The following is a 21,456-nucleotide window of genomic DNA, read 5'->3' as shown; positions in this document are numbered from 1 at the left end:
GTTTTGCTGGTCTCGCTGACTTGGTTGGTGGAGGACACGACGAGGAGGGTGGGTTTCGTGACACAGGGCCGGGGTCGCAAGGGACGGCGCTCTCTGGCCAACAAAAGGATCGGATACTGTGGTCCTGCAGAGGGGACGAGCGAGTGCCCGTTTTCCGGTCTCCGGTGCCCAACACCCGGGTGCCCGTCGGTAGCCGTGCCGACTCCGTAATCGGCTGGGGGGGTTCTGGTCGGGCGCTGTCCCGTTCGGCAAGGATTGACCCGCCTGATCAGTCAAATGGCCTTCTCCCCTCATTGGCCTTGACCAAGATGCTCTTGACTGATGCCCCGGGTGCATCCGGTTCTTTCCTTCCTTCCTTCCTTCCTTCCTTCCTCTTCTCCTTCTCTATTCTCCTTTCTGTCCGCCCTTGACCTTTGGAAACATAGCAGCAGCACTACGGCGTTCAAGTACTCGAGCTGTCGGAACGCATACATTCAGCATGGCGCCGTCAAAGATCCCCCCGAGTGGCGTCTGGTGCCCGGCCGTGACGTGTCAGTCAACCCGATGCTCATGAAGCGCAGATGATGCTGACTGTGTGGCTGCTAGTGTTCAACCCTGAGACGGACAGGTTGGAGCTCGATGACCAGGCAAAGTACTATTCGTACCTCGCAAGGTCGGGACTGAGCGGGCTGGTGATCCTGGGGACGAACGCAGAGACATTCCTCCTGACGGTGAGTACCCGCAGCGAGCGAGGGTGGGTGGCCCCCGGCTGACCAGGGCGTGGCCCCCGCTCAAGAGGGAGGAACGCAAAGAACTGCTTGCCACGGCGCGGCGGGCGGTGGGGCCGGACTACCCGATCATGGCGGGGGTGGGCGGCCACTCGACGCGGCAGGTGCTCGAGTTCATCGACGACGCGGCGGCGGCGGGGGCCGACTACGTGCTATGCCTGCCGCCGGGGTACTTTGGGAAGCAGACGACGGCGGCGGTGGTGGAGCGCTTCTTCGACGAGGTGGCGGGCAGCAGCAAGCTGCCGATTGTCATCTACAACTTCCCGGCGGTGTGCAACGGCATCGACCTGGACTCTGGGACCATCACGAGGCTGGCGCAGCGGCACGGGAACATTGTCGGGGTCAAGCTGACGTGCGGGTCGGTGGCCAAGATCGTGCGGCTGGCGGCGGTGCTCCCGGCGGACGAGTTCGCCACGTTTGGGGGCCAGTCGGACTTCCTGCTGGGGGGGCTCTCGAGCGGGTCGGCGGGGTGCATTGCCGGGTTCGCCAACGTGTTCCCCCGCAGCATCTCGCGCATCTACCAGCTGTGGCACGAGGGCAGGACGGACGAGGCCATGGCGCTGCACCGCAAGGCGGCGCTGGCGGAGCAGCCGTGCAAGGCGGGCATCGCGGCCGTCAAGTATGCCGCGTCGATGCACTCGGCCAGGCCCGCCGGCCTCGGGGACGCGGCCCACAAGTTCAAGCCGCGCAGCCCGTACCTGGAGCCGTCGGCCGGCGACAAGAAGGTCATCGACGAGACGCTCAAGGAGCTGGCCGCGATTGAGGCGGGGCTCGAGTGAGGGACAGCGGCTCTTGATCCAGTGTCTAGTACTCCCTCCGTATCTAACAGTATCATCATCCTGACCCTGACCCTGACCCTGACCCTGACCCTGACCCCGACCCTGACCGTTCTGGGCTAGGTACCTAGGTACCTGAGGTAGTGTGTTGTCCCATTCATCAGGCAGCAGCTGCCAATGCGGTTCCAAGCCCCTCGGCCCCTCTGGTTTGTCACCGACGAGCCTTGGCCGCATTGCTTCCTACGACGGTGAGCTCATCCATATCCCCGTACCTACTTTTGAGTGCTGTGTGCCTGGCAGCTTGTGCGCCCCGTGCGAGCTTGACCACCGCTTTTCTCTTCGGCTCCCCCTTCCCTTCCCCCTCCGCCTCGCCTTCGCCTCCCCCCCCCTTCCTTCGGTCCTTCGGAACCACAACAAGAGGGCCACCTCGTTCAAATATGAAGCAGCCCTCTCGAGGCCCCTGGAAGCTGTCGTGGCCAAGACCCTGCTTGCAGACCGTCATGACCACCACGCCCTCCTCCCACCTGCCATGATCGTCTCCTCCCGTCTCCTCCTCCGGCGCCTGCGACAGAGGAGGCGCTCCATCCTCGCCCTGCTGCTGCTCACGTTCGCCGTCGACCTCATCCTGCTGCTGCGCCACCGGCCAGTCACCTCCCGGTCCGCCCCCCACGCCCTCGACCGCCATGCCCCTCGCCGCACCGGCACCGGCACCGGCACCGGCACCGGCACCGGCCCCGGCACCGGCCCCGGCCCGTCCAGCAACGAGTCCTTCTTCATAGTCTCGGTCCATCGCAACACGGGCGCCATCCTGCCCGAGTGGGGCGCCGCCGTGCTCGCCCTCGTCGACTACCTGGGGCCCGCCAATGTCTACTTCTCCGCCCTCGAGTCCGGCTCCCAGGACGACACAAAGGAGAAGCTGTCCGCCCTCAAGGCCCAGCTCGACGCCCGCCGCGTCCCCAACACCATCACCCTCGGCCAGACCGTCTGGCAGCAGCTCGACGACATGTGGGCCCGCCCGGCCCCCGATGCCCCGCGCCAGGAGGGCTGGATCTGGAACCAGGAGGACAAGGTCTACGACAAGCGCCGCATCACCTACCTGGCCCGTGAGCGCAACCGCGCCATGGAGCCCATGCTCCAGCTCCAGCAGCGGCACGGCGTCGCCTTTGACAAGGTCCTGTGGCTCAACGACGTCATCTTCGACGTCGAGGACTTTGTGACCTTGCTGCGCACCCGGGACGGCACCTACGCCGCCGCCTGCAGCATGGACTACAAGCACCCGCCTGCCTACTACGACACCTTTGCCCTGCGGGACGGCGACGGCCGCAAGACCGCCAGCAACTACTGGCCCTGGTTCCAGGGGGGCCCCGCGCGGGACGCGGCCCTTCGCTCCGAACCCGTGCGCGTCGCCTCGTGCTGGAACGGCATGGTCATCTTCGACGCCGCCCCCTTCCGTGCAGACCCGCCCCTGCGCTTCCGCGCCATCCCCGACGCCCTCGCCGATCTGCACCTCGAGGGCAGCGAGTGCTGCCTCGTCCACGCCGACAACCCGCTTAGCGGCGAGGCCGCGCGCGGCGTGTGGCTCAACCCAAACGTGCGCGTCGCCTACAGCGCCGCCGCCTACGACGCCGTCCGCGCCCGCCCCGGCGAGCGCTTCCCGGGCATGTGGGCGGCCGTCACAGGCGCCTGGGCCAATCGCTGGCTGAGGTGGAGAGCGCACCTGTCACACCATGTCGAGGGTGCCACCATCGCCAAGAGACTGCGTCAGTGGGTGGCAGACGCTCCCGACGGTGAGCCCCGGCGCGAGCCTGGGGTTTCCTGCTTGATCAATGAGAAGCAGATCATGTGGATGAACGGCTGGCGGCATCTATAAGATCGAGCACTATATAGAACAATGAGAGATAAACAACAGAAGAGCCAAACAATTGAACAAAAGAACCCCCCATCACGTACCGGATTGCATGCTATGTTGCTGTCTATCTCTGTCTATACAGGTTTTGCGATGTGCAGTCCCAACATTCGGGGACGGTGTGCTCAGTGTGTGTGTGTGTGTGTGTGTGTGTCCCTCCCCTGCGCCTATTCTCCTGAACCCCCGCCCTCCCCCCACTCCACCCTCCGGTGCCTAACATCCAAAGCCAGAGATGAGCACTCCCAAAACGCCTAAACGCTGTACAAGAACATCGCGTCTCCGGTCATGCCGCCCCTTCGGCACCATGGCCCGACCTGCCTGCGCGCCCGGCTACTTGTTATGCCAGACAAAGTTCCTCAGCCCGTCCCAGTGGTCGCTCTGCGCGTAGATGTAGGTCATACTAGACCGCAGGCTGGGCTGCAGTGCTTCGGGGTGCCAGCGGAACAACCACATGACCAGGCCCCAGCTGGCGCTGGCGAAGACAGGCCAGGCGTAGTAGCTGACGGCGTCGGCGGCCTTGCCCCGCGACACGACGGGCAGGGCGAACGGCGAGCCCTCCCGCACCGACAGTTTTGCCAGCGCCAGCACGACGCGCGCGAACACGTAGATTACGATCTGCTGGTTGACGCTCGAGATGCGGCCGGAGCGTGGAGACCGCCGCCCGAAGACCATGTACCCACCCACCAGCCCCGCCACCAGGCTGTCGTGGGCGCCCTCTTTGCCGGGCGTGGGGCCCAGATGCTTGAGGACCAAGCACGTCAGCTTGTAGATGGTTGCGAACTTGGCCAGGTTGCGCGCGTGCGTGCGTGTGGCCCGGAATATGAGCCAGGCCTTCTCGCGGACACTTTTGGGGCGTGTGTCAGCTGTCTCTTCGGGGGTCTGCTTGGCCGCTGGGCCAGGACGGTCTTGTCGGCCGTGACTGGGAACTTACGTGCCAGACCGGAACAGGCATATCATGACCAGTGCGTGCGGGAAGCGCACTTTGGTGCCGTACACGGCACCGTTGCGGGCGCCCTTGAGCACGGCGAGGACGTCATGGTACTTGGGGTCGAGGATGACGCGCTCGATCGCGGTCTATGCTGTGGTGTCAGCGCAGTTCAGGCTGTGTGTGTGTGCTGTGCTTCTTTCCCATGACCCAGATTCGTGACCGTGATTCATGACCGTAACCCTCGGGCCTCCTCGACGCTGCACCACCTGGGGTCACGCGCTCACCTGTATGCTCTGTAGCGAGGACGACATGATTGAGCAATCCGTGCTTGAATACGTGGCGGCCGTGGTGGTGAGGGAGCCAAAGGGGGGAGGGGGGAGGGGGCAGGGGGGAGGGAGGAGGGCCGGCTGGCTTCCTACAGTCCGCTACCTCGGCACACCGGTATGGGTGCTGGCGAATGCCCCGGCAGTGTGGCACCCCAAATGCAGAATGACGTTGCGCGCAATGGGCAAGAGACGAGTCAAGCACAGCAGAGACACCCGTCTACCTCAGCGCAAGACTCGGGAAATGAAGTAGGCAAGAGGCTCAAGGTAGGTGCGTCTAAGAAAGGTCGTCGGCAAGCACTGAACAATGTCGAGAAGCGGCAAGGTGGTGTGGTGTTGCCGGCTGAGGAACAAGAGTCGCTGCGGCCGACCGGGGCCCAGGGTTCCTTCCCCACCACCCGCGGCTATCCAACATGACGCAGGTGCTCGCCGCCCCGAAGCCCCAGCGACTCGAGCCGCCGTCCCCGGATTCCAGGCGCCCACCCTGGTCCGGGGCCTGCTCACATCAGACTCCTGGCATGTGAAGACGCCCAGCCGTTTGGGGACGCCGTCTGAGAAGTGACTGAGCACGGTTGCGCGCCAACACTAGGGCATCCTGACCGAGATCTAGATCCAGATCCAGATCTGATATGACAAGGGGGGGGGGGAGAAGAAAACAACAAGAAACAAAAAAAGGGCAAAAGGAAGAGAGGCAGGCGGCCCTGCGTGGTGGGCGGGCTGTGGAGTCACATGCACACTCGCACGCTCGCACACTTGTGTACATACCTAGGTAGATAGATATATTTGATTTAGATTATGGAGCCCTGTGCTGTCCCTCCGCTGGGATCCGACAAGCATTGCCGAGCGCTGACAAGACGTGCTTGTACATCCTCACAGTTAATCTAATAAACGTGACTCCTCCATGTTCTCCGTATCTCCCGACACCCCTCTTTTCCCGGAGAATGATCATTAGACCTTGGACACAGATAAAAAAAAACACATCTGGCCCTCTTTCCCCCACCGCCACACCCCAGTTTTTGATCCCCCAGTCCACTGCCTAATATTCTCGCAAGCACCGTTGCGATCCCAGAATGTCTGGCTTGTCCCCCAGGTAGTAGTAGTAGTAGTAGTAGTCCCTAGGAGAGGTGTCTGTACGTTGAGCAGTTCCCCCTGTCTCCCAGGGCTGAAAAGGCCCGTCCGTATCGAGACAATCACTCCCGCACCACCACAACCGTGAACAGACGCCTTAGTGAAGTTACAATGGGTATATGCAATCCATCAATCAACATAGAACCGAGAGCACACAAAGTAAAACTGGCAACCCGGCATGCCCGAGCCTCTCTTGACTCTTTCTCCCCCCCCCCCCCCCCACCGCCAGAAACATAAAAGAGAAAACCAAAGCCTTAGAATGGGCACAGCCCGTTTGGCCGCAAAATCCGCCACGTCTCTTCTTTTCTCTCTGAATAGACAAAAGGAACCTGCAACGTGCCTGGTGCAGGGAAAAGAGGAAAAGTGAAGCGATCCCTGGTCCTGGTCCTGGTCCTGGTCCGACCGTGCCTGTGACAGGCTATGGCCGGGAAGAACAAGCTGTCGAGGGAAATGAACACAAGAGGAGCCACCGCTGCCGTTATCAAACGGGCGCATAGAGCTAAAGGCGCAGGCTCGTTGGCCTGCCACCGTCCGAGACTCCGGTTCACGTCAACGTTTGTGAAGGGGCTAATCCACTAGGTATCAGAGGAAATGCCCAGAAAAGGTATCGTCATTTCGTACGCCATCAAATCATCCCCATAATGAAAGTTGAGATGGACGATCCAGCTGAAACAAAGGCGCCCGTGCTTGTGCTTGTGCTTGTCAAAAATGCTGGCGGTCGCATCATCGCAGTCCGATACTGGCTGTCGCGGTTCAGCAGATCCATCCGGTCGCGCACCATGTGTCTCGGATAAGCTACCCGAGCTCTTGAGCATTATTCGCGGCGGATCCCAGGTAGGCTGTCGGCGCTGAGGGTACTGGGCCCACACAATGCCCCTCTAATATCTGGCATCAGGTGCTCGGTAGCCGCCGAATCTAGGCTGCTCATACTGGACGCCCGCCATGGACTCGGGAGCCGTTGGTACCTCACCGCTGAGGGATCGTAGGGGGGGGAGCTCCGGGCGCTGTGCATCTTTCTGAGCAAACGAGGCGGTAGGAGGTGCCGAGTTGTGGGAACCAGCGCCCTGGCTGGACGACACAGCGCTCAGTTCCCCCCTCAGCTGCGAGTTCTCCATCCTCGCCGCGGCAAGCTCTCGCCTCATCATGTCCACGTCACTCACAATCGTGTGGTTCTGCTGCTGCAGGTACTTGATGGTGTCAGACTGTCGTTGGTGTTCGGTGATTGCTGCATTACGGTCAGTCATGATGCCGCCCAGGATTGCCGTGTTGGACCCTCTCGACTAACCTTTGGACAAAATTTCCCACTTGGACGCCTTGGAGCCCCGCTCCTGCGGCATCAGATCCCTCAATTGCTCAAAGAGTTCCTTCATTTCCGTCCTGCGCTTCCTCTCGGCGAGCTTGTGGCTTACCCGTAGCTCCGGTGTCCTGCTGTACGGCTGTGCACCGGCCTGCGCGGCAGCGTCCTCGGCCTGTAGGTCCCCGAGCTGCTTGTGTTGTAGGGAGTGATGGTGGACGGCGGGGAACTCGCCCGAATTGCTCGACATACGCTGATAATCGGGAGGCGTGAGGCCCTCGTCCAACCTCCGTTGGCCTGGTGGCAGTCTCGACTCGGCAGTCCATTGGCTGCTGGCGAATGACTCCGCCACGCTACTCCGCCTCGAGTCGATGAGCGACTGAGCCCCCGAGGGCATGCGATGCAGCTCCTCTTCCGGGAAGGCCCATGCCTGTCCTTTGGTGGGCTCGGCAGCGCGAGCTATGGTGCCGGTGGTGGGGCCCGTGATCGTCGGCGCGGTACGGACGACCTTGATGGTGCCATCAATTGGGTTGCGCTCGGTGCTGGGCTGGTAGCCATTCGAGATGCGATGGACCGACAAGCTCTCCAAGCCTCCTGTCCTGGGATTCCGCTGTTGTTGCAGGGTGTTTTGGATCGACGTCGTGGAGTGGTTGTTGCTCGCGTAGGGTGATGCGCCTAGCCTCATCCCCCCGAAATCTTGGTTCATGCGGCTGTCGACACTCTCGCGCCTGGACATGGGCTCGCCCGCGTCGACGGCCAATGTGGCGCTGTTTGGGGCAGAGTCGATGGATAGGTGGCGGTCCACGTACCGCGCGTCGGGGCCCGCGGGGCTGGTCGGAGACACGATTGACGCAACGCTCATGTTGCTGGTGACGGGAGATATCAGAGGCTGCGGGAGCAGGTTGGTGGTGGTGGGCGAGGGCGTCTTGTCGTTTTGTGACTGGTGGAAGCCGCCATTCGTAGGGCTGAAGACATTGACAGCATGGTACGATGCGGCCGAAGTGTCTGCGGGTAACAAGGGGACTAGGTCAGCTCTCTGATCAATTGGGCAAAGGTACTGCTGTCGACGCGTGTGCTCGACTCACGTTTGCTAGAGGCGTCGGTGCTCGAGTAGTAAGCCGAATCCCTATTGTCGTCGGAGGGGTTTAGAACACCAGCCAACCCTGCGGGGAGCTTCTGCGAAGCGGGACGGGACTGCTCGGTGGTGGCCATGGCGCATCTGTTTCCTTGGGGTCGAATGCTTCAGATCCCGGCGAGGTACCGTCGGTACTCCTGTGCCTCGAAGAGGACGATGGGCCAAGAGAGCAGGGAGGGAGAGAAGAGTCCAGGTAAGAAAGGGGAAAAAAGGTGTATGGCGACAGGAAGGCGTGGCCCGTTGCGGGGCGGAAGGGATGACGTCCTGTGGGAAGAGACTGGAAGCGGGATGGGTTGATGATTTCAGTCTGGTTCTGTTCTCTCGTCGCGGGTGGTTTGGCAGTGGAATCGCGTTGGTGGTGAGGGTGACCAGGGCCGGCGTGCTATGCCACGGACGAGGCGGGGTGCAGTCCCATGTAGCTATAGTGTGGGATGTGTGTATATGTGTGTCCAACAGGTGGGGAGGAAATGAACGACTTTAGAAAGAACGACGAGGTTGGTGAACAAAGAGACGAGATGGGCTGGAGGGCAACGGCGATCGAAGGCTGGCGTGGGTTTGGCGGGACTGGCTAGGCTGTGTCTGTTCTGCGGTCTCTCAGATTCGATTCAGATTCAGGGCCAAGACGACGGGGAACGGGGACCGGGTCAGGACCAGCGAGGATGGGTCAAATCGATTTCGCACGGGCGCGGAAGGGTGTAAGGGTGTGCTGGTGGTGGGTGCGGGTGGTTGTGGATGTGGATGTGGGTTTTTTTAGTTGGGCGACGAACGTTGATGGGTCTCGCACGGAACCTGGACTAGCAGCAACAGGCTTATTATGACCGAGAGCCTCAGCAGCTTGTGCCGAACACTAACATCCGAAGGTGGTTACCAGCTCCGTGATCCGTACCGGGGAGTGGATTATACTGGACGGATAGGGCAGGGCAGGGCAGGGCAGGGCAGGGCAGGGCAGGGCAGGGCACAAGGCTCAGAACCACGAGGACGCGCACGAGGACACAGGGTCAGATTCGGGCGGAGAGGTTGGGAGGAGAAGGGGGAGGGAGGGGGAGGCGGAAGGGGAGGCGAGAGATGAAGCTGAGAGGGCGACGGGTGAGTGACGGCAAGGAGAGGCGGAGGAGGATTCAATGTCCAAGGTAAGCACAGTAAGCACCTTGGGGATTGGGTTCTGCTCAAGGGTATCTCCAGGCAGTGAGGATTCAACCAAGACTCGGGCCTCTGGTTCGAAGGGAAAGAAGAAGCCGGGGGAGTTAGGTTCGCAAGGCCTTGATGGTGTGCAGGAAAGGATATTGGGGCCGGAGGGGGAGGAGACCAATGGGGAGATTGGGGCCACGCGGGATGGCTCGTCCTGATTCGACCTGACTTTGGCTTGACTTGGACCTGACTTGGACCTGACTTGGACTTGGCCGCCAAAATTGACCAAGGACGGGAGGACAAGAAAAGAGCAACATACATACAGAGGTATGTAGCATACTCCGTACAAGTTGGTGTGGCCAGTGTTATGTGCCTTCCCGCAAGTACTGACACTGACACTTGACACTGGGCACTCCACACTCGCACGACCGCACGCGCACGGGGCAACGAGGCACACTGCACCTGTCCCTCGCCCACGGCATGCTACTACACAGTGCCACCAGCCAGCTGCCTAGGTACCTAACCACCTGCCCGCCTGCCCGCCTGCCTGCCTGCCTGCCTGCCTGCCTGCCTGCCTGCCTGCCTGCCTGCCTGCCTGCCTGGGCCCGTAGGTATGCCCTCTCGTGCTCGTGGGGCGGGCCTGATGATGGCGACAGCAGATAGCAGACGGCAGAGAGGCACGGGCGGGATGAGGGTCAGATACCTGGCCGCAGATGGGTAGGTACCTAGGTAGTCTAGGTACTTGCCGTCGGTGGGAAAAACTGGGGGAGAGACAGCAGTTGCGCGAGAGCAGACATGGATCGAGTGGACAAGAGCGAACGGGGCGCGAGACCCAGAAGGGAAGGCACAATGAGGGAAGGGCCACGGGCTGGGAACAGGGACAGGGGGTTTCGACAGGGGTCGTTGAGCAGGGGGGGCCAGGGCAAGGGCACGAGCAGCGGCAGCAGGAAGCGTGGGCAGGGGCAGGGCTCGTGGGTAGGTGGGTGGGCAGGGGGTGGGCGTGGGCGGCCGAGAAAGCGTGCGTGCGTGCTTGCAGGCGGCGGGCATGGGGGACAAGGAAGGGCAGGATGCCAGGATGCCAGGAGGCCAGGATGCTAGGAAGCGTGGCATTCGAAGCCGAATGTGGTTCTGGCTCAATGGGGTCTGGGAGTGGTGTGTGTGGCATGTGGTTTGTGGCATGTACTGTGTAAGTTAAGTGTTGGGAGGGGGTGTGCTGGGCAGGGACCGGGGAAGGCTTGCAGGCCTGCAGCTGCCGTACGCTCTCTCTCGTAGGGAAATGGAGATCTCTGTACACCGGTGCAGCACGTCCTCACCCTCGTCCCAGCCCACGAGTCCACCAGCCCACCAGCCCACCAGCCCAGGAGCTGCAGTACTATGTACAACACTCACACAGGATCTCAACAGCAGATATCTGCTGCTGCTGCTGCTCTGGTGGTTGCCCGGGTGCTGCGCCGCCTCTGAGGCGTGTGGTGCGGTGCTGGGTACCCCCATACCTCCGACCGATCCATCGTGCGGGACTCGCCATCAAACCGCACGCCCGCACGCCCACACGCCCACACGCCCACCCCCCTGGCCCATGAGGAGTTGGAAAGGTTGGCGGCAATGTGCAGGTCTGGGCTCCAAGGTACCCTACGTAGTATGTATTTTGAGATCAAGAGTCATGCAAGCGGCTGACGCAACCGGCTAACAGCCAGTACCTGCCCTGCACCTGCTCCGCGGCCGCGGGCCGTGGTGCTTACTGCTCGCAGCTGTTAATGCTGGACCGTGCATAGAGTTTTACGAGCAGAAATGCCACGAGGCCTTCTCGCATGCTGATGTTGCTCCCGTCCGCACTCGAGTGGGGCATTCCCCCCCTTCCCCCCTCCCCCCTCCCCCCCATTTCAGACAAAGAGCGCCTGCCACCTGCCACCTGCCACCTCCCCCATGTGATGATTTGCTGCTTGCGTCCCGTCCTGGAAGGTGCACCCAGGCTGCTCCCAGGAGCCACGATGCACCGTTCCTTCAAGGTTTTTCTTTTGCCCCGACGCGTGGGGCCTGGCCAAAGGCGATCTCTGGTCCGAGTATTTGCCCAGGCAGGGCCTCGGAGTTTGTCACAGTATCAATATGGCGGGCGGGAGGAAATTAGGAGGGAGAAGGAGGGAGAATGAAAGAGCAAAATCACTGCATGCCGCGGGCGGCGGCTGCTGTCTCGGGCCTGTAGCGACTGCGTAGATGCTGTAGAGAGGTACCCGGGTGGGCGGACATGTTCTTTGTCGTCCCACCTGAATACCTACCTGCCTACGAACCTGGGTAGGTACCTAGGCACCTGGGCACCTGGGCACCTGGGCACCTGGGCACCTGGGCAATGCGTGCTAGCCCCAACAAGCCGCCTTTCAAAGCCCGAGGGCTGCAGGGGATCGCGCACTAGGTGGCCTTAAAAGTACCGAGTATCGACGGGCTCCTGCACAGCAGCGAGTTTGCCCCTACCACGTGTTTCATTTTACTTGCCGCCCCGGCGGACTGCGGCCTACCAGCCTACTGGCCCAGCGGTACATACAGGGTGCCGGTGGCCTGCCTTGTCCTTGGCCCACCCGAGATGCTTGTCTCTCCTCGCTGTCTCTGACCTTTTCTTTTTCCGATGCTTCTTGGGCAGGCGTGTTTGGCGTGGCCTGGCATCGCCTGAGAACAACATCACCGCCATCTCTTATCCCCCCCCTTCCTCTACACTATGGTCCAGCCCACCGTCGTTGTCATCTTCACCGTTGGGTTCCGGCCGGGTGAGGGATGGGGAGAGCTACCACCACGCGAGACTGGCTGATACATGCACTGCTCCCCGTGTCGCCCGTCTGACTGAGCCTGACGGCCTCGTGGGCGGCAGACTGATCTACAGAGCACTACACCACCAACCACATTTCCACCTACACAGTACGGAGGTGGTAATAGTTAATTTTGCACACTACTCCGCAGCCTGGGTGTTGCGTGGTTCGTGGTGCGTGGTGCGTGGCTTGACCCTCCTGCTGTCCTAAACCCCCCCCCCCCATCCTGGCCCCCCCAGCCCCCCCGGGCTTCCATGTCATCTACTGTTACTGTATTACCGGGCTTTAGGCATATTCCTTCCGCAGTGTGCCACCTCCCGCATTTCCCGCCCCCCGTCAGCACGCACCGCCCACAGACATTATTGTCAAGCTATTCCCGAGATCTGTCCAATGCTAACGTGGGATGGCGCCCTCGCTAGGCCCATCGACAGCCAGCGCCAAGTGCTCGCACGCCAGCAGCGGCGAGCCACGCCAGGCATGCGACCGCCTCCAGGGATGCACGCTCCCCATGCTGTGCTGCCATGGCCTGCATAATAAGCAAGGGCAATCATCTGCGCTCGCCAAATCCCTTCCTTTTTGGCCCTAAACCATCATCAGGCTCGAGTGCTACCTACCGTCGTAGCTGACCGGACCTCGCCCCATGCTCTGCTGCACTATGGGCACGTCCTCCTGCATGCCAGATCCCTCCGCCGTCAGCAAGACCTTCGCACCTGCGCACCTCCAGACCTCCCCAGCTGCCCAGCAGCCCAGGCATCCAGATTCCAGATTCATGTGCTGCCGTAACTCGCCTGCTCGCCCGGCCCTGCACCCTGCCAGCCTGCCTCGTGCCCTGCCGCCTGCCCGAGAGATTTGGCCGACGAGCCAGCGAGCCAGAGGAGACATCTTGGCGATCATTTCCGCTTCCGGGATCCCACCCTCCTTTTGCGGCCGAGCATCGCCTTCCGTGCGCCTTTGCCGCTGTAGGAGGGCGCGCTGCCGGTTCTTCGTTCTGGCCAGCCAGCCAGCCCAGCCCGGTCTCCCAGCGTGCTGTCTGCTGCCCAGTGCGCGCCCTAAGCCTGCGGGCTGCCATGCCTGCTGGCCCGGCCTGCCTTGTGCCTGGGATTCCCGGGATGCCCTCTGTCTTGCTGATCGGGCGTTGGTGTGACGGGTAGGCCACTCGAGCCTCTGGCGCCTTTGCGGGTGGGTTGCTGCGCAGAACCATATTCGTGACATGACGGCCGATATGCCTTCCCTTACCTGTCTTGTGGCCGGTTACCATGCAGCTTGCCCCTGCAGAGGATGCACAGCAGCAGTCAGTGGTCTCAGCACGATCTGGCGTGAGGAAGCCAGGAAGCCAGGAAGCCTCCGTCCCTTCGGCCTCTACAGTCTTGCAAGGGGCCGGGAAGGGGCAGGGGTGCGGCCGAAATTATCCCGTCGTCTCCCACGACGACTACGCCTTGCCGTACAAGCGTATGCAAATGCACAAGCAGTGGGACAGACACACAGAAACACACACGCACACACACGCGCACACACAGGGCACAGGCTTCCATAAGCGAGGATAAGACGAACTGTAGGGCCCGTCGACGGAACCATCATCGATTTGCTGTGTGGTGATAATAAGACCACCGCCAGGCTCAGCCGTCACCACCAAGTCGCCTATGGAGGCGTTTCCCTGCTCCGTCCAACGGTCCCACAAAGATTGTCAAGTCGATCATCACGCAGGATCGAAAGAGCCCTTATTACCCGTTCAAAGGCAGCTCTCCGATACGGCCTTTGACAACCTGTGTCTCACCCGATGCTGTTTCTGGGCCTAACAAGGTGGGCAGGCCACGGAGTATGCCACCTACCGGCAGGGCAGCTCCTTGGGATGGTTACATCGATCTGGTGTCGCGACCGCCTGCAATGCACTCCAGCAACGGTCCTCTTTTTCATGCAGGTTCGTATACCAAACCCCCTCTGGCCCCATCCCAAGATCGGCTGGAGCATCATGAAGGGTCAGACCCCGAAGCTCGCCAGGTCGTGAGTACGGTTCTCAAATCCGTTCTGCGGAGAACCCAATCAGCTACCCGCGCCCATTTCGCCCACGTGGGAATGACCAGACTGAACCGATCCTCCTCGCAGCGTGTACATAGTTCTTGTCGTCCCCCGTGTGTATTCGGTCCGTCAGGGAACGGTCCAAACTCACGTACCCCTGATATCGCTCGTTCGGTGATTGCGACGGCAAGAATAATCGGTTATGGCGGTCCCTCCCGAGCCTTGGGATCGATCGGGGCGCTCGCAACCCGTCGCCAACTTGCTGGAACAGACTCGATCAAGCCGCAGGTTTCCATTCAGACTGGCGAAGCTGGCGCAGCTGGCGCAGCCACATGGCTTCTCATCCTCATCAGTTGCTGGGCCATGTCTGCCCTTGCCGGCGTGATCTGGTGAGCCAAGGGAGCAGACGCTCGGCATCTCCGCGTCACGTCCCCGTTTCTGAAGGGTCCAGGGCTGCAGCGGCGGGCTAGTGGGAGCTACTGGGTGACATCGAACACATCGTTACTCCAGTGGAATCCCGGTCACCAAAGACTTGTTCATACTGATGTGACCATACAAGCGACGCTCGAGCCGACGGGCCCGTAACACAAAGGTGCAAAGTGCTGCGTGGCCGAGTCCGTACAACAGTCGTCCCGGCTGTCGAGCACGGCAACGCCAAAGCTATTGACACCGGACCACACACCTTCAATGGTCGCGGCATGGCGCCGCCAGTCTCAGTACTGGGGATCGCCGGTTGACGTGCTTCGGTCGGAGGGAGAAGCAAATGCCACTCTTCCCATGTAGACAAGCAACGACCACGGTTGAATTTCACGCCCCATCCGCGGAATGGGAACCGCACAACGTCGTGAGCCACAGGCCAACACATAGGTCTTCGTTCCTCGGGAGAACACGAGCCATTCCCCATTCCACCTTCCGAATCAGCTCAATTCGCGGCTCGAGAGACGGCCGCGTCGATTGTTTCGGCCGTGCCGCCTGTCTCAGGGAAGTCCTCCCATTCGGCCCGCAGAGAGGTCCCCTTTTCGTGCAACACGGCAGAACAGCTCAATCTTTGGCTCGTATACCTGCTTTCCTGCTCGGATCTGCTGCATGTCTGATCTGCTCTGGTCATTTCCCCGGGAACGTGACACCTTGACCCCAGTCGCCCCGAGGCTGCCCCTGGAGCTCACTTGGGATAGCACGGCTGGAACTTTGCGGGTGATTCGGTAGCGGTCAGGTGAGTTTCCCCCGCGGCCGAGGACGGTATACGATTCACAAGTGTACATGCTCATGCGGATACGACCCGTTCTGTCGGCGACAGCTGGCTGGAGACTGGCCTGTACGAGGGGAGGCTTGCTACTGAGCTACACAGGTCTCCAGACTGTGGTTGTATGATCCCGCCAGAACCGCGTGTGTACGGAAGAGAGTATCTCATGATGTAGGTATGTAATTGTCGGTAGCCGCGCGGGAGGCCGTCCCGTGATCTTCAACGTCTCTCGGCGGTCTTCACAGGACCGTCTATGAGCCGTTACTGGCCAGCTGTCTGATCTAGGTGAGACGCAAGTCGGGCGTCCCAGAGAACAGCAGCTTCGACACGTCCGCGGTGTAGACAGCACCCGACGCCTTTGGAGATGCTGCCGCCAGCGGGGTGCAGGGCCTAACGAGGCAGCTCGCGATCTCCCCTCTTGAAGACATGTTTTGTCACACAATTAAGCCGTAGAGTGGCGTAGCCAGCACTGGCCCAGGCTTCAAGTGCTTGTCACTTTTTTTTTTTTTTTTTTGGCGTATTTCATTGGGTATCTCGCTCATCAAAACCAAACCTGGACTATAGCTAGCGCTGCTCTACAATTCATTGCGCGAGTGCCCAGCTTGTGCCCTTTCGGCCTTCCTCTGCTCTTGCAGCCTCTTCCACAGCTCTGCGCTCCAGTGGTCCTTGTCCGCTTTGTGAAGCTTCGCGAGTGACCTCAGCTTGTAGTCCCATTCATGATCAACCTGGCCCCGCCGGGGCCAGACGCCGACTGTGGCACCCATGCTCTCATCCAGGAAGTTGTCCAGCACGAGATTAGCGAGCTTCTGCTTCGCTGGCGCCAGCTCGGGCCTCTCAATGGTCAGGACCTCCAAGATCTGCGCCATGCCGCCGTTCGCGAGGAAGTCGTCCCGGATGACCGGGCTTTTTATCAAGCCCCTCAGCGCCGCCGTCTTGGCCTTCGTGAGGCTCAAGACGCTGGCCTCGGCCCCAGCTACAGCCTCGCCCGCTGGCACACCCGGGGTAAGCATGTTGAAGAGCGCCCTACTGAGATCCTGATCTGTGCCGGCACACTTTGTCACGCTGATCTCGTCCCATGCCTTCTCGACCTCTTGAAGCGCCTTGTGGTTGTTCTGCAGCGCGGAGCCCACGATCGAGGCCGCCAGTCCTGCCTGCCTGACCACGTCATCTTCCCCGCCCCTTGTGAAGACGCCCTGGGAGCTCATCATACAGAGAAGCTCCTTGACCGCACCGGTATCCTCAGCGATCTTCAGGCCGTAGTAGATGTCGTGAGAGATATCGTCCAAGATGTCCAGGGCTGCGCCTATGGGTCGGTCGTCCAAAGCAAGGGTTTTGAGGACTGTGAGGGAGTCTCGGAAAGACTGCTTCGCGTCCTGAGGCTCCTTGATCTTCCCCACTGGTTCGTACTCGGGCGCGCCCTTTGGTATCTGTGGGCTGTTCCCGGCCTCAGAGTCTTCTTGATCGTCTATGACCACCACTGACGAGTCGACTGGCAGACCCTCGAGCGCCGGGTTCGCCTCATTTGGGTCGTTGGTTTTTGCTTCTCGCTTCCCGGTGTTGATGTCTAGTCTGACATGAAGCCCTGGCGGTATCTCCTGGTCCGCACGCACCACCTGGAACTCACTCGTTGGCTCAAACACTCTAGGATAGCATTCGCCTGGATTGTCTGTGTGACAAATCAAGTCGCTCTTCCCTTCATCTTTTGCTGTGCTGCCCCCATAACTCGTGCCAGCCGATGCGCCGAATGTCAAGACAGCGAAAATAAGAAACAATAAAAGGGCAAAACCTGGCCCGGGCGACACGCCCGATGGCGCCTGATGGGTGCTCATCATCTAGGATGACCGAGATAGTGCGCAGGAATGGGAATTAAAGTGTTGATATGAGCAAGACGTCGCTCCCATATGCGATGTGTCTCTGATAAATGGATGGACGGAGGTTGGTGAGAAAATGAATCGACGAGCCCGTTGAGGACTGGAAAGGGGGAGCCCAAAGAATAAAATATTCACCTCTCAGTAGCCACGTTTACAATTAAAACAAGATGAGTCAAAAGACAAGAATGGAAGGCTTTAGAAAGGACAGATTCCCATGCCGCATCGCCTCCCATTCACGCCCTCGAAAAGGCAACTTGGCAGTGGGCACACGGCTGACCAAAGCGGCCAGCTCGAGTGGGCAGGGACGAGCGGAGCACAGACCAGCCACAGCCAGGATTGTGGGGCTGCTGACTCAGCGGATGGGCGTCGCGGGAGGGAAGCTTCGGGTTTCCCCCTGCATCGTCACCTCGAGGGCACCCATCTTGCCCCAAGAGAAGACGAGCCAATTGACAGCGCAAAATCGACCAGACCTCACAATGCTGGCTGTCAGACAAAGAGCGGCCTGCGCCGCCCGCACAGCTCGGCCGGCAGCCATCGCTCCACGGCAAGCCATGCGATCTTACGCATCCGACCATGGCCACTCCGACCACCACGACCACCACCACCCCGCCCCTCATGTAGAGGAGTCGCCAGGAGTATGTTACCCAGGGAAACCCAGTCCTTGTTGGGGACACCAGAGGTCATTATGGTGGGCTAATAGCTAACACGCCTGTCCCAGCTGGGTCTGTACATCGCACTTGGCGCCGCGGGCCTCTCCATGTTCATGTACTCCATTTCCCGGGACGAGAAGTCAAGCCTCGCAAAATGGATCGACAGCTACAGAGCTGAGTCCCAAAAGACCTGGGAGTATAGGAACACGCTCCGCTCCGACCTCAAGGAACAGGCGGCCCGAGACAGGCATCTCTTCTCAACATCGCAGAAGGACCAGGGATACGAGCTGAGGACGCCAGAGTATGTCTGATTTCCCCCTTCCCTGAAGCCTTTTCTGGCGCCGATGTGGCAGCTCAAATCGAGTCTCAACTCCACTATACAGTGGCTGACACACCAAACAGGCTCATCGACTCCGGCAGCCCCAACAATGTTCCCGCCGGACACTACGCCAACCTGGACAAGGTCATAGAACACTACCAAAAGCAGCACCTGGACGAGGAAGCGAGGAAAGCAAAGAAGCTGGGCCTGGCAAAGACGGGGTAAGGAATGGCGTATCAAGAAGGCACTATGAGCATTGTATCATACTACCTAGGTAGTCAACGTGGAGATTAAGAGCAGGAAAGAGAGTCAATTCCCAGTGATGCCGCCAGTCTGTTCGGACAGGACAGGACTTCCTGCGACTATGGACTCACAGGAAGGTCATTCCGGGCCGCAAACGCTGAAAATGGCCGTGACGGAAGGGGTGTATTGGGCCGACCGCACGCCAACACAATCGACACCGGGCCTGGCCCGCCTCAGCATTGATGGGAAACCTCATGCACCGGCCGTCCTGACTACTAAAACGGACGGACAACAAGGCAGGATTTTATGACATGGCACGACTATTTTCAGCACGTCCAGTAGCCTCTGGACCCCGGTGGATTCGGACTTGTGCATTTAATCGCCTCGACTTGGTGGACTGCCTCACCACCGACCTAAGCCGCGGGTGGTCTTCCTCCCCGCGACGTGTCCCCTGGTCCGCGTAGCGACTTTCACCCCACTCACGGATCGTGGGCACGAAGTTGGTTTCAAGTGCACATGCTTGTGTGCTTCATTCCATCACTTATCATGCTAGATAGTGGTTGTGCCCCTCCCGTTCCAAGCAAAACCATGACCGTTCGCCGAGACCATTTCGACACAATGCAAAGCACCCGCAAAAGACCACATCCATTTTACTTCAGAGGGATGAAACGAGAAGAGTGCGTCGCACCGATACCGGGACGACCGTGCTTGACCGGGCGGCTTGAGAAGTTGTCAGCAAGAAGTACAGGCGACCGGTGCTGCCAGGCGTGAAAACATACTAGGAGATAGAGAACTCAGCCAGGTAGTGGCCGACCATCTCGGGCTTGATCTCGACCTGGTTGAACTCCTTGCCAGAGTAGATGCCGATGACGCTGCCGATCATCTCGGGGACGACAAGCATGTCACGCAGGTGAGTCTTGACGACCTCGGGCTTCTCGTTGGGCTTGGCCTCCTGCTTCGCCTTGCGGAGCTTCTTGATCAGGCCCATGGGCTTGCGCTTCAGACCACGGTTGATCCTTCTGCGGGCGCGGGCGTGGACGACATCGCGGAGCTGGTCCGAGGAGAGATCGAGGAGTCTGTGTTTCGAGCCGCTGTATTAGCCGCCCATCCCTTTTCGTTCTGATTGGTGCTTCTGGTTCATGTTCTAGATCGTGGTGACGGATATCGCGGCGGCGACGCATCTGGTCCGATCCGCATCTGGTCTTTTATCGATCGATTTGGGGGTAGGGGGTCTGGCCACGTACTGGTCAAGGTCAATTCCACGGTAAGAGAACTTGCGGAAGGTTCTCTTCTTCTTGAGCTCAGCGGCGGCCTCGGGGTCCTGCATCGCGAGCAAGGTCAGCCATCACGCCGTCATCATTTCTGGCATCCTGCTTCCTGTGTGCAGGCTCATCCAGAGCGGTCGGGCGTTTGGGTTGTCTGTCGTTGGGGAGACGTACGTAGTCAGCGTCAGCCATGATTGCGGTTGGTCTGGATTGTCAGGATTTCGCTGTCCGATCGGGTGCTGGTATCGAATAGCGAAATTTCCGCGATGGTCGTCTTCGAAAGTGAGTGAAGAAAGGGTTGAAGTGGGACGCCTGGCGCAGTCCAACCAAACCCAGCCGGCCAAACTAGCTCGCTCCGCTTCGAATTTTTTGGTTGTGCTGGCCGGGTCACGTGTGTGCCCACGTGATGCGTGCCAATCCCGGCAACAGGATCAGGTCGATAACTTCAGGACCTCGAGCCTCCTTGACCCCTTAGCACCTCCAGATTCCTACTTATCCGCAATGGGGTTTGTCTTTCCAATCGCGTTCTGCGCTCACCAGCTGTTTTGGCCATCTTGGCCGCTGGATTGCTAGATATGCGAGGGTCAGCATGAGACCCCGAACCGGCACAGCTCATGGTGCAGTCGTATTCTTGCTTGTATGGCGTGCACTCAAACAGTCGCATCACTGGGCTTGGGACGCCTTCGGTAGCGTGGCATGATTTGAGTGGACGAATATGGCTGCAGAAATGGGCTCCTGGATGCAAAAAAGAATGCCATCGGACCCGTTCAGCCGAGAGCCTGGGACCAGGCCTGATTATCCGCAACCTGAACGGGCACTGATTGCTATTTGCTCTTCAAACTGTCAAACCTCGAGCCTTGCCGAGTTCTCTTTCCGCATGTCTTCGCAGCCACCAAGCTCATGTAGATGCCCCGGAGGAACCCGCTGAAGCCGAGGGAGACAATGTGCTTCTCCACGGACGCGGAGCTGAAGCTCACGATCGATGCAATAGGCCAGATTTTATATCCAGCAACGATGATAGGAATCGTCTCCTATTTTACGGCATCAACAGGAGCAAGACTTCAACGCCCCGTGCTGCTTACTGTTACAAAAGTGAGGTCCTGCTCAGCAACCGCGGCACATGAAGTATCAATCCCTGTTGCGGCTCACCTCAGGTCGATACATTTCGATCACCTGAGTAGCGATATTAAATGCTCCCGAAAAAAAAAACGCGGCCTGCGTTATTGCTACCAATATGGGAGAGGGCGCCATTGTATGCGGCGGATTTCAATGCTCTGCCAGTCGAGTGCTTTTTGTAGACAAAAGTGTATCTGGGTTCGATTAAAAATGGCATGTGTACGAGGCATAGACTACTGCTTGTTCAACGTCAACGGTAATATAGCAAACAGTACTGACGTTGATGCATCCATGGGGGAAGGCGTTGCTTGTCTCGAGGTGTCTATACGTCAAGGCCGATTCAGCTGGCTGCTCAAGCCGGAATGTAATAGCTTACAGCGACGAGCAATGAATCCACTGTCCTAAATCGATGAGGCGGATAGACAAGAGCTGACCAGGCCCCTGAGCACATCGCGGCCTGGCCAATCTGCATCATTTCGCATGGGGAGGCCCACTGACGGCCCTGGGGGCCGAATTCCGGGGGGCTCCAGATGTCCCCCCGCCTTGTCAAAGA

At 60.0% G+C, this 21,456-nt stretch overlaps 7 protein-coding genes across 7 annotated transcripts; 3 read left to right on the top strand and 4 right to left on the bottom strand.

The window, feature by feature from the left end:
* Positions 1–478: 478 nt before the first annotated feature.
* KVR01_000867 (uncharacterized protein) lies at positions 479–1,546 on the top strand (the record flags this gene model as incomplete). Its single annotated transcript, XM_044782945.1, has 3 exons — positions 479–530; positions 586–710; positions 776–1,546. 3 exons carry the CDS (start codon positions 479–481, stop codon positions 1,544–1,546), a joined length of 948 nt encoding a protein of 315 aa, XP_044650816.1.
* Positions 1,547–2,072: 526 nt separating this feature from the next.
* Positions 2,073–3,413, top strand: KVR01_000317 (uncharacterized protein; the record flags this gene model as incomplete). The annotated part of the gene is made up of 1 exon (XM_044794216.1): positions 2,073–3,413. One exon carries the CDS (start codon positions 2,073–2,075, stop codon positions 3,411–3,413), a length of 1,341 nt encoding a protein of 446 aa, XP_044650266.1.
* A 366-nt stretch (positions 3,414–3,779) lies between these two features.
* KVR01_000744 (uncharacterized protein) lies at positions 3,780–4,688 on the bottom strand (the record flags this gene model as incomplete). Its single annotated transcript, XM_044786273.1, has 3 exons — positions 3,780–4,293; positions 4,381–4,523; positions 4,662–4,688. 3 exons carry the CDS (start codon positions 4,686–4,688, stop codon positions 3,780–3,782), a joined length of 684 nt encoding a protein of 227 aa, XP_044650693.1.
* Positions 4,689–5,470: 782 nt separating this feature from the next.
* KVR01_000612 (uncharacterized protein) lies at positions 5,471–9,747 on the bottom strand. The gene is made up of 4 exons (XM_044792932.1): positions 9,025–9,747; positions 8,208–8,841; positions 7,114–8,127; positions 5,471–7,053 (listed from the first exon to the last, which is right to left on the bottom strand). The coding sequence occupies exons 2-4, from the start codon at positions 8,332–8,334 to the stop codon at positions 6,707–6,709; spliced, it is 1,488 nt and encodes a 495-aa protein (XP_044650561.1). The 5' UTR covers positions 8,335–8,841; positions 9,025–9,747; the 3' UTR covers positions 5,471–6,706.
* A 6,206-nt stretch (positions 9,748–15,953) lies between these two features.
* Positions 15,954–17,557, bottom strand: KVR01_000319 (uncharacterized protein). Its single transcript, XM_044793883.1, has one exon. It carries the CDS (start codon positions 17,269–17,271, stop codon positions 16,015–16,017), a length of 1,257 nt encoding a protein of 418 aa, XP_044650268.1. The 5' UTR covers positions 17,272–17,557; the 3' UTR covers positions 15,954–16,014.
* A 161-nt stretch (positions 17,558–17,718) lies between these two features.
* On the top strand, positions 17,719–18,902 carry KVR01_000253 (uncharacterized protein). The gene is made up of 3 exons (XM_044789462.1): positions 17,719–17,945; positions 18,029–18,261; positions 18,363–18,902. The coding sequence occupies exons 1-3, from the start codon at positions 17,787–17,789 to the stop codon at positions 18,502–18,504; spliced, it is 534 nt and encodes a 177-aa protein (XP_044650202.1). The 5' UTR covers positions 17,719–17,786; the 3' UTR covers positions 18,505–18,902.
* On the bottom strand, positions 18,579–20,114 carry KVR01_001033 (ribosomal 40S subunit protein S15). The gene is made up of 4 exons (XM_044783064.1): positions 19,962–20,114; positions 19,767–19,843; positions 19,302–19,598; positions 18,579–19,242 (listed from the first exon to the last, which is right to left on the bottom strand). Exons 1-4 carry the CDS (start codon positions 19,977–19,979, stop codon positions 19,173–19,175), a joined length of 462 nt encoding a protein of 153 aa, XP_044650982.1. The 5' UTR covers positions 19,980–20,114; the 3' UTR covers positions 18,579–19,172.
* Positions 20,115–21,456: the final 1,342 nt, after the last annotated feature.

Source organism: Diaporthe batatas (assembly GCF_019321695.1).
Source record: "Diaporthe batatas strain CRI 302-4 chromosome Unknown Contig00001, whole genome shotgun sequence".
In the NCBI taxonomy this organism is placed as follows: Eukaryota; Fungi; Ascomycota; class Sordariomycetes; order Diaporthales; family Diaporthaceae; genus Diaporthe; species Diaporthe batatas.
The sequence above is the reverse complement of the archived record's forward strand: the minus strand, read 5'-3'. Positions and strand labels throughout refer to the sequence as shown.